Raw genomic sequence first — 15,305 nt, 5'->3', positions numbered from 1 at the left:
GCTTCCGTTATTTGAAAATACTTTATCATTCAATTTCAGATGTAATAGGGAACATGTAAATGCAGAAAAGGCACAGGGAGAAAAGATGCTAATCATTCCAGAGTAGCTGGGACATTTCAGACAAACACTTAGCTAGAGAGAACCTTTTCTTCTGGCTTATCTTCTGCCCCTGGAGCCGGGGAGGCGGGCTGGGAAAGCATGCTTGTGAGAGAACTGGGAACGCTGTGAAGTGACAGCTTGCTAGAACAGGAGCACCATCCATTTTAATAACCATTTGGCTCAATCTGAAAACCAACCAACCAGACCAACCTGACAGTAACAAGAACAAGCTCTTTTTACTGCAAGCAATTGTGAATTCATGCCCAAGGCTGGATGTCCTCTTCAAGGCAAAGGGGAGTTTTGTCTTGGTAAAAATTTCAAAGCTATTCACTATAGCTGGCATCTGAAAATCAAGTAACATCAAAGAGGGGTACCCAGCCCCACAGCTTCAACTCTGAGGCAAATGCTTTGCCACAAGGAATCAACATGAAGCCAACAAATAAGCAGGGCTTCCTATGGGATTTATAGCATTTACAAGAGAGAAGCAGGTATTTCTACTTAGGAAAGGAGCTGATGTACAATGACTGTGCTGGAAATTCTACTCAATTATAAAGTGCAAATGCCCTCCCTGAATCACTCCTGCAATTTCTGAAGCACAAGCCCAGCTGCAAGTTCACAAGGAGTCAGGTGAAAATCCTGCATTGCCTCCTCTCTTTCTGTAGGAGATGGATGTCCAGCAGACACCTTTGCACAGGGCAGGGAAGAAGGGAGATGTCCTTGTGTGTCCTCTCCACAGGTGCCCTTTAAGCAGAGCAGGACTGGCACAGGGACTGTCTGCACAGAGGGTACAGCAGCATTGATCACAGATTCTTTGTCCTTTATAAAACAGCATGTAAGGACTGGAGAAGGCTGATAATATGGTATCCTAAAGTGCTGTCAGTGGCAAAAACCAGTCCAGCCTCATCCAACTTGTAATTAAACTGCTGCCACTTGCAGAAGATATCCCACAATGGCATTTATCCTCCACAGCTCCCCCAAGGTACAGAGAGCTCCCGGACCTCAGTGTGTATGCTCTGCCTCCCTGCAGGGCACTGCAGAGGTGCTTGGTCACTGCTGTTCAAAGATGCCCCCCAGTGAAAAGGCTGCTGAGGAAGGACAAGTTGAGTAGTGGGGGAGTGGTTTCTTCTGAGGTACATTGCAGAACAAAAATTAATTTAAAATCCTGATCAGGAGGCAAAATACAGATGACTCCAGAAACTGAGAAACAACAGCCAAGATAAGGGCAGTGTTATATCCCCATCTTGGGGGTGGACACAATATGCCTAGCTTGACAGTGAATTCATCAAGCAACTGTCTGAGGTTGGAATCCAAGCACACTCCTCTCTTTGCCTCAGTAGTTCCATGCTAGTATCCCATGCCCCTCTGGTCTCACATCTCTAACCATTCACAAATCTTCTTCAATTCACCAAGAAATAACTTTGAACATCTCAGCCAGAAATTAATGAAAGCAATAGATAAAAATCAAAATGCAATTCAGACAGGGGCAATATTCACATCTTTGTGTTGTTTAATGGTCAGATCATTGGCATGGTGAGCTTGGCACGGCCAAGAGCAACAAAAATCTGTCCTTGGTGAGCAAGCTGGGGGTTGGCAGATGCTGCAAAGCTGCACGCTGGGGCACTGGGGACCTGCCAAGGAGACCGCAGTGTCGGTGGGGACGGAGCAAGCGTCCCGCAGACCTCCCCCTCCCCTCCCATGCGGTGCACGCCGGCGTCCACGGTGCAAGGCCCTCCTTCTCCTGCAAGTCCTTTCACCGCCGTGGGGCAGGAAAGCCCTTTTGTCGCTGCCGCGGGGCAGCGCCCGCCGTGCGGCCCTGCCCGGGCCCGCTGAGGGGCCCGCGCAGCGCGGGGCGACGGCGTCGCCTGCCGGCACCACCCGGCACTGCCCGAACTGCCCGGCACTGCCCGCACCATCCCAGCACTGCCCGAACTGCCCGGCACTGCCCACACCATCCCAGCACTGCCCGAACTGCCCGGCACTGCCCGCACCATCCCAGCACTGCCCGCACCACCCGGCACTGCCCGCACCATCCCAGCACTGCCCGCACAGCCCGGCACTGCCCGCACCATCCCAGCACTGCCCGAACTGCCCGGCACTGCCCGCACCATCCCAGCACTGCCCGAACTGCCCGGCACTGCCCGCACCATCCCAGCACTGCCCACACCATCCCAGCACTGCCCGAACTGCCCGGCACTGCCCACACCATCCCAGCACTGCCCGAACTGCCCGGCACTGCCCGCACCATCCCAGCACTGCCCGAACTGCCCGGCACTGCCCACACCATCCCAGCACTGCCCACACCATCCCAGCACTGCCCACACCACCCGGCACTGCCCACACCATCCCAGCACTGCCCGAACTGCCCGGCACTGCCCGAACTGCCCGGTACTGCCCACACCATCCCAGCACTGCCGAACTGCCCGGCACTGCCCACACCATCCCAGCACTGCCGAACTGCCCGGCACTGCCCACACCATCCCAGCACTGCCGAACTGCCCGGCACTGCCCGAACTGCCCGGTACTGCCCACACCATCCCAGCACTGCCCGCACCATCCCAGCACTGCCCGGCACTGCCCGCACCATCCCAGCACTGCCCGCACCACCCGGCACTGCCCGAACTGCCCGGCACTGCCCACACCATCCCGGCACTGCCCGCACTGCCTGGCACTGCCCACACCATCCCGGCACTGCCCGGCACTGTCCACACCATCCCGGCACTGCCCGCACTGCCTGGCACTGCCCACACCATCCCAGCACTGCCCGGCACTGTCCACACCATCCCAGCACTGCCCGCACTGCCTGGCACTGCCCACACCATCCCAGCACTGCCCGGCACTGCCCACACCATCCCAGCACTGCCCGCACCATCCCAGCACTGCCCGCACCATCCCAGCACTGCCCGCACCCCGCTTAGCCCTCCGGCGCTGGCACAGCCTCGGAACTGCTGGGGGAACGTTCTTTTTTTAGGGAACACGGGGCTTTGGGGCGGCTCGGTGTGTTTACGGCATATATGAGCTTGCCTCACTGCCTGAACTTCTCCTTTCCAGATGAAAACTGGCGGGGGGGGGGCGGCGAGGGGGGAAACCTGGCAACAAGTTCAACCATTAGGACTCATGTAGGATAGAAACACTTTCTGCAGGTAAAACTCCTTTCCTGCGATCTCCGTGTTCAACACATGCTCACCAGCAATATGGCCCAGGGCGCCTGCATCCATGCATTGCCAGCTCCACAGTGCATTCCCACAAAGTGTCCCGTGTTTCCCACTGAGGTCTATAAACAGGTGCGCAGCCTCCTTTCCCTTCGGGTGAAATTCCCATGTCCCATATTCCCACTTTGCTGTTTCCAGCTGACACTCTTGAAAGTTTGAGGCGGGGGTGGTAATTCAATCCACCAGCTAAATTAACATCTCAGCAATCTCAAGATGTCTTAGAAGGTTCCCAGATCATAAAAAATGTATAATAACTCTCTGATGCCCTTTCTTTTCTTATCCTTTCTTATTTATTTTGTTTTAAATTTAGCATTTTATCTGCTATATTTTGGGTACTTCATAAATCACCCAAGTCAAAACAAATTGTAGATGAAAGATAACAGCAGAGAGGAGGAAGAAAACAGAGCAAGGAAAAGAGTTAAAATAAAAACCGAGAGAAATATACCCAACTGACTGGCTTTCCTGCTCCCACATAAATAATGGACAGCCAATAAATAAGTAAGTTACAGGACTCAGCTGAGCCTAGGAGACTTGTGGACAAGATCCTGCAAGTTTATTAGAACACAGAAACACAGCTGGAAGATGATCTGGGAGGTCATTGAGTCTAGTCTGCTGCTGTCTCTGGCAGTGCCTCACCCAAGACCCCCACTGGGACCAATTTTTCTCAGCTAGGAAGAGATGGAAATACCCCACCACCATCAGCCCTGTGATTTGGGACTCTCACCACAAGGTATAAGAGCTGAATTTTGTCCCCTTGCTGTATTACTGAATTACATTCATTTCAAGGCATTCTCAAACACACACTTCTCAAAACCTTTCTAGTGCTACCATGAATTTCTAGTTTTAGAGCAGTCAATTTCTCAGATCTGCCTTAAATTCAACATAGGGGCCTAGAGGGCTCCGGCCAGCGTTAATGCTAAGGATACTCCCAAGATCCTACTGACACTCCCAAGGGATAACACATCCCTGCTGCAAAAAAAATTCCAAGATGTCTGGGTAGTTACTGGGAAGAGAGTCCTGAGAAGATTAACTGTGAATGTTACTTTTCTAGCAAGGTACTAAGTGCTGTGCTCTCAGAAAGTTTCTTACACCTTCCCAGGGTTTGGGTGGGATGTGTCTCACTTAACTGTAGTTGTCTGCCATGCACTCATTTGAATCAGTCTCTCCAGGTTTATGATAACAAGAGACAGGTGCTTTCTAGTGTAATTTAGCTGCTTTTAGTTTTGTTTCCACTTAAAGCTGAAACAAATCCTTCTCAGGTGATTCACTGACTCCTCTTCAGCTTCAGAGAAGCTTCTCTTCTCTCTCTCTCTCTGATGGGAGACTGCATAAAAAGAGAGCATGTGGTTCCGAGCTGTCAGCTTAGGTGAGGCAGATCCTAACTTTGCTGTTGAGTGTAACTTAGATTTTGCTTGCATGTGTAAGCATCCAGCTGTTGCTTTTTTTTAATGGTACATACTCCTAGTGAGAATTAAGGAGCTTTCTCTGCCTCACCTGAACCCTTCTTCTCTCTAGCATCACTGCCAATAATACACTCTATTCCAGTTTTCATCATTAATATTTCTGCCTTTGCATCCTGTTATTTAAAGCTTTAAGCAGGCTTGCTAATGTATCCAGTATGAGAAAATAGTACCACATAAGCCAATACCGTTGTAATGATACCATAAGAATGATTGCAAAGTTCCCATACTAAGAATGATGCCAACGTCTTCCACAAAGGATGCAGGATTTAACCTGCCCATCAGCCCACTGATTTTGCCACCTCCCTTCACTACATCTCAAAATCAAAGAGAATGTGCATCAGCAGGAGGAGCAGCTCTGACTGACCATGGAAGGTACAAGTTTGCCTCCTCATAATCAAACTTTCTCCATTTGTTTGAGTAGGATGAATGTGGGGGACAGACACTAGTCATAAAACCTGCTGGATTTCATTAGCACAACCCCAGATTAATTTCAGAACACTAATTTGAAGAGTATTTTAATACAGTATATTAATTTTGCACTTCATCACTACAATTTAATTGCAAATGAGTGCTGCTGTACATAACTGCAGTAAGCATATGCAAGTTCAGTACCTGTTTAGCAACAAAATTTCAAGCTCATTTATGTAATTAGTAACATTCCCTTGTTTTCTTACAGATTATCTTTCAGGTTTTTCAAAACAATAAGGTGCAAGGAGTTTTCACTGTTTTGCTGCTGGCATGTTTCTGTACTTTTCCTTGGACAGGGAAACCTGATAAATAGGATGGTAAGTTCCAATGTCCTTAAAAATCACTTTCTGGGGAATTCCTCTTTCAGACCTTGCAGGCTAGCTGACTGCATTACAGTGACAATTGTTCACATGCTTTAGTAATGTATTTTATTTTCTAAATGAAAAAGAATGAAAAAAACATAACTAAACAGGGCTGTGCAATCAGGTTCTTATCTGCTGTAAAAAGAGAACATCAAGCCTGCTCACTACCAGCAAAGGCCAAACTGGACTGACTGTGTGATCACTGACATCAGATTTCCTCAGCCCAAGAGCAGGCACAGTTCTGCCAGTGAACCTGCAAGCTTCTCTGGGCTTCCCTGCAAATGCTCACTCAGCCTTCTGGAACACGACTGCCCAAAAAAAACCCCACAAGAACCTGTCCCTTTACCCATCCTTGTGCTGAGACACAACCACAGCACCACAACAAAGTCTCTGCAGTGTTATTCAGTAAAAAAAGTGGGGTTTACTGGCTCTCAGCCTGATGTAGGATCATGTGGGTATCATATTTTTCATGACAGAAGTTTTGACTTCTTCACAACTTGAGAAGTCAGGTACTGAGAATCCCCACACAGAGAGTCTTGTTAAGGTGAGACAAGCTGTCGGATAGTTAGCACATGCCAAAATTAAAAGTAGTTGTTGCTGACCTGACCTGGTGACTGCCAATACTGCAACAGTTCTTAGCCACATAATGACCATACTGTATTCTTCACACAAGCCCTGCCACAGAGACACACATAGATCCTATATATTGTCAGGGGGCTCAGGTGCGATGTGCTGCATCTCATCACATCATGCAAGTCTGCAAGACCTTGCGTGCAGAAGATACAACACTGGCTCTGCTAAACACTGCTTCTGAGATTACTCACATAGGTCTAGTATAGGTGTTTAGCAGTGCTATGGGCCAAGTCCTGCCATTCTCACCTTTATTCAAATGGGTGTTTTTAGCATTCAAGACACACCAAACATTGCATTTCACCTATGCAAGAGTGTAGGATCAGGCCCATTCATTTAGTCAAGTCAGAAAAGGTTTCACCTGAGGTTTTCTGAGCTGAATTCTGATTCCAGGAAACGAAGGAACTGGTCTCGTCCTACTGGGTCCTTCAACACCTCATCCATGGAGAAACCCCATCTTTTCACACGCTGCTGACTAGGTTCTTTGCTGTTTGGAGAGAGAAGAGGAAAAACAGATGGAATGTGCATCTCTGCCTGCTGTCCGAGCAGCTGCTGCTGTTTCTGCTAAGTGAAGGGAGATGTTGTTTTTTTCTCAATATTTTTCAGAAATACAAGTTAGCAAATAACATAAACAACCTATAAAGACCAAGATTATCATTAAAGCAACTGGAGGACTTTAACTCATTGCATAATTTGAATCATTAAAGGACACTATTTGGGTGCTACATATATGGTGAAACAAAGAGAATGTGAATTATATGATTTTCAGAGCAATTTCTGGTAGGTGTCATTTGGAAGAACAGCATACCATGCCTAAATGATTATTCATTATGCACTTCTTGCATATCTCCTCAAATGTACCTTAGGATTTCTTACGCATCAAGGCAGAAATTTCCCAGCAATGTTCCCTGGGTCACTGGTGAGCTCCAGAGCATTTCCTTGTGTTCCACACAGTACTGCCTGGTCACTTGGAACTGGCTTCAGATTTTCAGATCCACATTTGCATTAGAAAAGCAGTTCCACTAAGAAGCAGTGCAGGCAAAATATCTAAAATGACTACTGGTTTGTGGTCTTTTATTTTTTAGTGCCTCTGGTTTTTGCATGCCTAAGTCTCAGAAGACTAAAAAGCATCTTCCTCCTACTCTCCATGATAATCAGACTTTTATTTTGTGTCTCAGCTGGGATACTGAGATGCAGAGGCATCCAAAATCACCAGCAACCTTTCTTCTTAATTATTTCTTAATACAGCCCAACTTAAATAAGCTGTTGTTTGAATTGCCAGGCATGTAAGCAGAGACGCCTATGGGGAGTGGTGGTGCCTGGGAATCACAACGAGGATCCTATGAGACAGCCTGCATCAGAGCATAATCTGGGCTCACAAAGTGTTTGAAAGCTTCTGGTGTGATGGCATCATACTATGAGACAACCATTAAAACACAGCTCAGCTGCTCACATTTGTGACAGCAGAGCCATTGTTAACAGTACATATCTATTAAACTATGTGTCTCGTCATGTCCACAGCGATTCCTAATCATGGAGCCTTAGGGGACAGTGGCGATCTGTGCTGAAGACAAATAAGCCAAAGGGGTAAATAACATGCCTGCTTTCATTTTCTCTTGGTGTAAAGGCTAAGCAAAATTGATAGGCATGTCCTCACTCGAGGAGCAGCACACTCGGGATGGCTCCTCCTGCACTCCCTCAGGAGCCAGCAGTGCTGCAGACAAAGGTGCAGATCCAGCCTACCTGTTACGTGAACCAGCCTGGACATCGGGACACCAAAGCCATGCTTGTGCAGAGCCATGCACAAACTAAGCTCAGGGAATTTCCTGCTGAATCCAGAGATCTGTACCTGCTCTTCTTGCAGCTACACAATGTTCTGGCACACACAAAAAAAAAGGCCAAAGTGCTGTCTAAAATAGAATGCTTTCCGTGGCATTTCCTGAGTCCTGATTGCCATGGAGGATGAACTGTAGTGGCACGGGGCTGCCCATACTCAGCAGCCAGCCTTGCCACTGGCAGTGAGAGGCTCTTTGTTTTCCTGCGCAAGGGCTCTGCCCTCCTAACCGAGGAAACAGCTTTGCAGGCAACACAAGGGCATCTTGGGGATCATTTAATTATTCATGCAAGTTGCAACTAGATGCAGATGCAGTTAGTTTTTTTACAATAGAGAATAAAATGGAAATACAGAGCTGTTTGTTCTTCCATCTCCCCACACTACAGCTTTCTCTTTTTCATCTGCAGGAAAATCACCTTCCTTAACTCTGAAATCATAGCAGAAGCCAAGCATTTATTTTAAATTCCTATACGGCTGTGACATCAGGCTAATTGTATTCTTCAGGGACACAGACATCTTTTCTGGGATTTGCAGCTACGTCAACAGATGCAGAAATAATGGATGCCTGGATTACCTTGTGGGTGAGGGTTTCTACAGAGCAGTATTTTGCAAAGGCTGTATCTGGTACTAGTCCTACTAGGGAAGATGGAGAAACTAGATAAAAAAGAAATAACAAATACTAAAATTATGTGAAGAGGGGCAGAGGTTAGGAAAATAATGTATTTCTGTGACTACCAGAGAATCAGGTGAAAACAACTTTCACATCCCAAACTACTTGGTTTTTAAATGGGGCAAAATCTTGTCCTTTTCCTGGAAAACTGATTCCCTATGAATCAATTTTCTTAGCCCAATAGCATCTCTAAATTATTATTCAAGAACACACAGGATTAGATTTGTCATTCTCTTATCAAAGATTTGCTAAAGTGAACTCCAAGTTCAGATTCGGTGCCAAATAGCAGCAACTAAACACTGGAGAAGCTGCTGAGCCCTTGCAATTGTTGGCCACAGGATGTGATTGAGTAGTGAAGGTAATATGGGGCATGGGAGCTCCATTCAAATTTGCTGTGGGAGCTGTTAGGCATATTGGCAGGCAAGAAAATTTGAGCCCCTTTACGAGGATTGTGGATAGTCTGTGAAGGCAAGAGAGACAGACCCAGGACAGACTTCCCTTGGACCAGCTCACATGGGCAAAACATGATCTCTGCTGCAGTGTTCTGCTTGTTTGTTTTGTTTTGTTTTTGTTTTTGTTTTTTTTTTTTTAATTAAGAAACTCTCTGAAGTGCAAGGCATTGAATATCCTACAGACATCCTCCCTCTTTTCATCTATTTGACACCATAACAGAAACAAGCCAGCTTGTTCACCAACAGATGAATAACTCACTCTATCAAGCAATTACAAGTCTGACCTGTCAAGTCTCACACATCACATGTGAGCTGCATTCTTCTGGCTCCTAAGCCAAACTCACTCTGCACAGCAGCAATGGCCACCACTTATAACTCATCCCATTTTTCCAGCAGCATCTTGCATGGGATTCCATGACAGGAGCAGGACTGGAGCATTGCAGCTGGGGAAGAGCAGGCTCCCAAGGGTCAAATAAGATGTGCTGGAACAAGTTTGTCTTTGCAGTATCCTACAGGTTTGGGTTTCTAGACCTGAGTCTGTGAATGTGCTCAACAGGTATGAGAACATCCATTACCCGACTTACAGAGTCCCATACATCAAGCCATAGGGAAGTGGAAGGGCTGAATAATTCACAGATACCAGTGATAAACTTCAGCTATGTTCTTGGATCTTGTAGTACAGACATACAACTTCCTTTCCAAACAGGGCAGCGTGAAGAGCATACAAACAAAATGGCAAAATAACTCTCACATTAGTTAAAACTACCAATTAATTTTACCTCATTTCAATGTCCCACAACGCTGCATCATCACTTATCCAGGGATTGGAAGGCTCAGCAGGAGTTATAAAGGGGTCATATTCCACATACTGCTCTGTGTAGGCTATTAAACTGGCAGGTAAAAAAAAAAGAAAAAAAAAAAAAAGGGAAAAAAAAAGAATAAAGAAAGGGTTTGAATGCTCAGTCACATGTCAGAAGAAGTACAGCATTTTTATTTATCTTGTTGGTGTGGGGGTTTCGTGTTTTTTGTTTTGTTTTGTTTTTTGTTTTGTTTTGTTTTTTTTTTTTTTTTTTTTTTTTTGTTTTTTTGTTTTTTTTTTTGTTTGGTTGTGGTTTTGTTTTGATTTGTTTTGGTGTATGCTGCTTTTTATTTACAGGGATTAGTCAGTTTCTCAGCAATCACAGGAGACCCTTTTCCCAGGGATGATGCATGCAAGGATTTCTCTGCAGACACCCACCAGCTCACTGCAGTATTTTCCTCAACAGCAGCAATTTCCTCAAGCTTGTCTCTGTTGAGATGCCCCCAAAAAACCTGATGAGGCAACAACTGGATTGGTATGGCAGGACTTCCCCCAGAGAGCCATGGGAAGAATATGAAGTGTGTGTCATCCTGCTGTAACATTTGCTGCATGTTACTATTGCCTCTCATCCTTTTCATTTTAGCAAACTTTTGCACCCACATAAATTTATGCAGTATGAGAAACTCACCTAAACAGGGTCATGGGCTGCAGCTAAGTCTTTGGAGGATCATAGTTCTAAGCATCAAAGCTTTGCCTATAGATAATTTTTCAGTTGTGTTGGTATAGTATTTAGTCTAATGGCACTATTGTAAAAGACTTCAACAGTAATAATTAACTTAGAGAATAGTAAATTATATGCATGTTGGAAAAACTCCTGGCCTTTACATTGGCTTGCTTCATGGTGAGTCAGTTAAGGTATATAGCTTCTAATCCTCACTAGGATGAGATTCAAAGAGCTTTCTGGGGAAAGGATTGTGTCTGCTTGCATAAATGATTCAGGAATTCCACTGGGGTTGGAGCTAGGGGCGCATTTTTATAAAAGAAAGATAGCAAATATGAAATAATTCAGAAGACATTTCTTCTAGTCTATATTGGAAATACTCTAAGGCACTTTATTTTTTGCCTACGTCAGCCAAGTAATTAACTAAGTTAATTATGTCTTATCATACTGAACAACCAATGTACTCGCACTGTGATTGTCCACGCTAAACTTTACCTCTGGTCCTCCACATCTCAAAAAGGCAGGCAAATGAAAAAACTCTGCCAAACAAAGGGTCATAAAAGGCAGGAAGTTTCCCTGAACTGCTCTATAGTAATTATTTCTTTTTGTTTGTCCTAGCTCTTATCATGAGGCATTAAAATAATACACTTTTGTAACCACAGCAGGTTCCCATTGCCCCTTAGGGCACTTGAGGCTGTCTCATCTCATTTCATTAATTACATTTCATGACTGCTGTGGGTCAAGGGTTGGAGGAGGGAGCAGCGTCCAATTTCACAGAGCAGCAGCAGTGCCTTAGACATCAATGAAAGAGAGGGTTGGTTAAAAAAGAAAAGAAAGCCAAAAAGGATCAATCAGGAGATATCTGCTGTGAAACCTGAATTGCTCCTAATAAAATAATAAGAAGGCATCAGAGGTGCTAGTACAAGTACTAGCAAAAAGGAAAGGGGGAAAAACCGAAAATGAAACAAGGGGGAATTTCTAAGCACATTTTGCTGATTCAGTATAATTGGCAGCAGCAGAATCATTGCCTCATTGTCTAAAGGAGGCTACAGGCAGGGGACTCCTAAGGAAAATCATTTTTGTCAAAATGCAAACCTGGCCTTTTGGGTGATAAACTGAATACTCAGTAGAAGAGGTGATAGGAACAGTTGACTGAAGGGTGCAGAGCTTGCCGTGAGAACCCAACTGTCTCTCAATCAAGGGTGCCTGCTGAGCCTTCACAGGAACTTTGATGAGAAGCTGAAAGGATAGCACAGATTTTCATCTAGGGAACTGAGATTGCTTCTGGTAGGAAGATGCTCATTTTTCCCCAGCCATTTTGGTGATGCTGTGTCTAATGAACTTGTACTAACACTGCACAATGCAGTCAGGGAAAACAATAGATAGAATATATTGATAGTTTTGCTCAACGGTTCTCAAAGCTCAGTGGTTAAAACTGACAGTGTACAGGTCCCAGGTGGGAAGAAAAGATGTGGAAGAAAGACATTTTCCAAGGTGCATGGAGCAGCTGAGGGATGCCTGTTCCCACAGTTGGTACAGATCTACTCCTGGAAGTAGAACAGGGAGGAAGGGGAAGAAAATCTTTAGCAGCAAGCATTTATCTCACAGAAACTGGATATATCCTCTGGAGAGCCTTCCTCTTCTGACAGACAAGGGCTATCTCAAGAATAGTGTGAATTAATGTAAAATAAATACAATTGATCTAACTTGTTTGCTCCTTGTTACTGCCCTCATCCTCCCTGAAAGCACCTTTGTGCTATACTGAAAAATTGGCAGGTGGTGCCACTGTCAGGCTTGACTGTTGAAGGGAGCATGCCAAGAAGTCATCTCCTGTACCCTTATCTGCCACATTGTCACCTAAACTGTCCCGAGAGCAAGGTCCAGCCTGAAAATTGACTTGATAATAACAGCATCTCCTTAGACAGCAAATTTGTTCCTAGTGCTTGCAATCAGTGTTTTCAGGGGGCTTTCAAGGCTGCACAGTTTTTTTTTTTTCAGGCCATTGTGCAAGTCAGGTCATCCATGTTCATTCCTCCTCACCATCCCTGCCCTGCAAAGCCACTGGACCCATCAGCTCCTCTGCTTCCCTCCCATCTGCTCTGCAATACTCCACATCCAGGCTGCACTTCCCATCACTCTCCACATCAAGTCCTGCGATTCTCAATCAATATTGCCAATATCCAAATCAATATTCATCATTTGGTCATCACATGACCAAACACCTCCTCACAAGATATAAAGGTCACAACCATGATTTTCATTCTTTATAATTATTAATAATTATTTAGAAATATAAGTTTCTTCACCCAGAGGGTGTCTGGGCTCTGGAATAGCCTCTCCAGGGAAGCAGTCCTGGCACTATTCCTGCCAGAGTTCAAGAGGTGTTTTGTCAATGCTCCCAGACACATTGTGTGATTCTTGGGGCTCTCCTGTGCAGCACCAGGGGTTGGACTTGATGATCCTGGTGGGTGTCCTCCAACTCAGCTTATTCTGTCATTCTGTAATTTGACTGTTCTTTTTATTTGCTTTTCTCCTGGTTATTATTTTGCACGGGTTTTGATAGCAACGTTTTCTTACCCAACTTGAGAGCAATTAAAAAAGAAAAAAAAAAAAGGTCTTTTCAAACCAGGAAAATTATTACTGTCTCAGTATATTAAGGTAATTTTAAATAAATTCAGTACAATAACATTTTTTTTAAAATACAAGTATATGTTCTTAATTGAAAAGATCCAAAAGCCCAAAACATCAATGTAAATGTGCTCATTTTAACCACCTGATGCATTGCATGCAGGATTTCAGGGGGCTTCTGAATATTTTCTCCTTAATTGGATACATTTTCATTTTAATTGCTAAACTTCATGAGTGTTGTGGTTTGACATGGAAGTGAATTTTTTCCAGGAAGTTGGGTCAAACCAATCAGTGGTCAGGTTTGGATATTGGCACCTGGAGTGACCACTGAAAGTATGGACACGCCTCTGAGAACACAGGGGGTTAAAAGCAAGAACTCCCAGGGGAACTGTCTCTTTTGGTTCCGGTCGTCAGAGAGTGAAGACTCTCCCCTGCCCAGCCACGGGCTGGGTGAAGGAGGGGAAGCCACACGGCCTTGTCCAGGTAGGCCGAGGGGCTGAGGGTCTGGAACCGAGCCAGCTCCTGGATGGAAGGGTGGAGAGAAGTGGAGATGCCTTTGCCCCCCCCCCCCCCCCCCCCCCCAAGAGGGAAAGAGACAGAGAGCCTGGCGGCACCTGGAAATTTGCTGGCAGAGGAGAAGGAGAAGGCGGGGGGGGGATGGCCAGCGTGGGAGGTGGAACACCGGACCGAGATATCAGCTGTCCAGGGAGTCTGAACGTTTAACCCTTTCCAGGAAATGAGGGCTTTTTAAAAGTATTACTCCTCCTTGATTTGTAGTGGAAGAGAGATAGTCCGGGACTTGAGATGTTAGAAGAAGAAATATTTAAGTGGGAGGAGATGATGAAGTAGCTTTTGGCTGGACTTTTCTTGTTAGCCATAGACTGAACCAAAATCTCCTGCAATAGAGACTGCATTTTAGGGGGATGCAGTGGTGACCCAGGGAGACCTGCTTCAGCTTCGAACAGCACAAGAATGGCGAGAAACGAAGAAAGCTGAAGAGGGAATGGTGATACCCTCTGTCTTCGGGAAGAAGATGAGTCCTGTTTTTGGACCCCTCGGCCCCAGGGGAAAATGGGGGGGACTGTAGTCCCAGGATGAGAAGCTGAACTGTTGTATTTTTGGGTCCGTGGCAAAGCATCCTTAAAGGAGCCCTATGAGCAGTCTGTCCATGCACGGTGGTGAGAGCACTGTGACATGGAATGGAGAGTGTCACACTGGCAGATTTTCTTTCCCGGGCGGTTGCCATGTGTGACAGGGAAACACAGGGGGGCAGCTGTGTTTCCTGGGGGGTCTGTGGTGCAAGAGAGACTTCTCTCTCTTGATAGTTTGAGTATGGATTACCTGAAGGGTGGTAATTTGATCAGGAATCCCAGGTGATGTTTCATGGCTGGGTGTTTTTGGAAATTGGGAGGAGGAGGGGTGTTTTAAAAGGTCTTCATCCTGGATTTAGTTTATGTGTTTTCTGTATTAGTAGTAGTTTAATCAAGTTTTTTTCCTTTGTTATTAAGCTTGGGCCTGCTCTGCTCTGTTCCTGATAACATCTCACAGCATTTATTTAGAAAAATGCATTTTCATGGGGACGCTGGCATTGCGCCAGTGTCCAACCATGACAATGAGCCAATAGGAACTTACATTGAGCCTCTCACCATTTAATTTACCTGGTTTAGTACATGCATGCTAACTACAGGCGCAGGTACTGCAAAGCACATGTCATGGAGTATTCCCGTTTTACGTTGCTTAAATAAAAATTCCTCTATTATTTCTCTACAAGGAACCAGCCCTTATCCTATTCTTCATGTTCAACACAGTTTTGCTTTAAAAGTGATATCACTGAAGAGCATGGCTGTCTCTATCTTCATCTTGGTGATTACCCTGCAAATGTGCATAACTTACAAGTACCTATGTAAATGAGATGTCATACTCAATTGAATTTGAGCTTGTTCTTCACCTATTCATACTTTTCTACCAAA

At 45.4% G+C, this 15,305-nt stretch overlaps 1 protein-coding gene across 4 annotated transcripts in view; it reads right to left on the bottom strand.

Annotated features, from left to right (window-relative positions):
• Positions 1–15,305, bottom strand: part of RGS6 (regulator of G protein signaling 6) — a 258,597-nt gene that overhangs the window by 40,774 nt on the left and 202,518 nt on the right. For all 4 annotated transcript variants that reach the window (XM_053945324.1, XM_053945326.1, XM_053945325.1 and 1 more), the window contains 2 exons: positions 9,967–10,077; positions 6,593–6,718 (listed from right to left, as the gene is read on the bottom strand). In XM_053945324.1, the coding sequence (XP_053801299.1) occupies positions 6,593–6,718; positions 9,967–10,077 (237 nt within the window). The remainder of the gene's footprint in view (positions 1–6,592; positions 6,719–9,966; positions 10,078–15,305) is intronic.

This window comes from Vidua chalybeata, chromosome 6, assembly GCF_026979565.1.
Source record: "Vidua chalybeata isolate OUT-0048 chromosome 6, bVidCha1 merged haplotype, whole genome shotgun sequence".
Classification (NCBI taxonomy): domain Eukaryota; kingdom Metazoa; phylum Chordata; class Aves; order Passeriformes; family Viduidae; genus Vidua; species Vidua chalybeata.
Note: the sequence above shows the minus strand (reverse complement) of the source record. Positions and strands in the feature narration are given on the sequence as shown.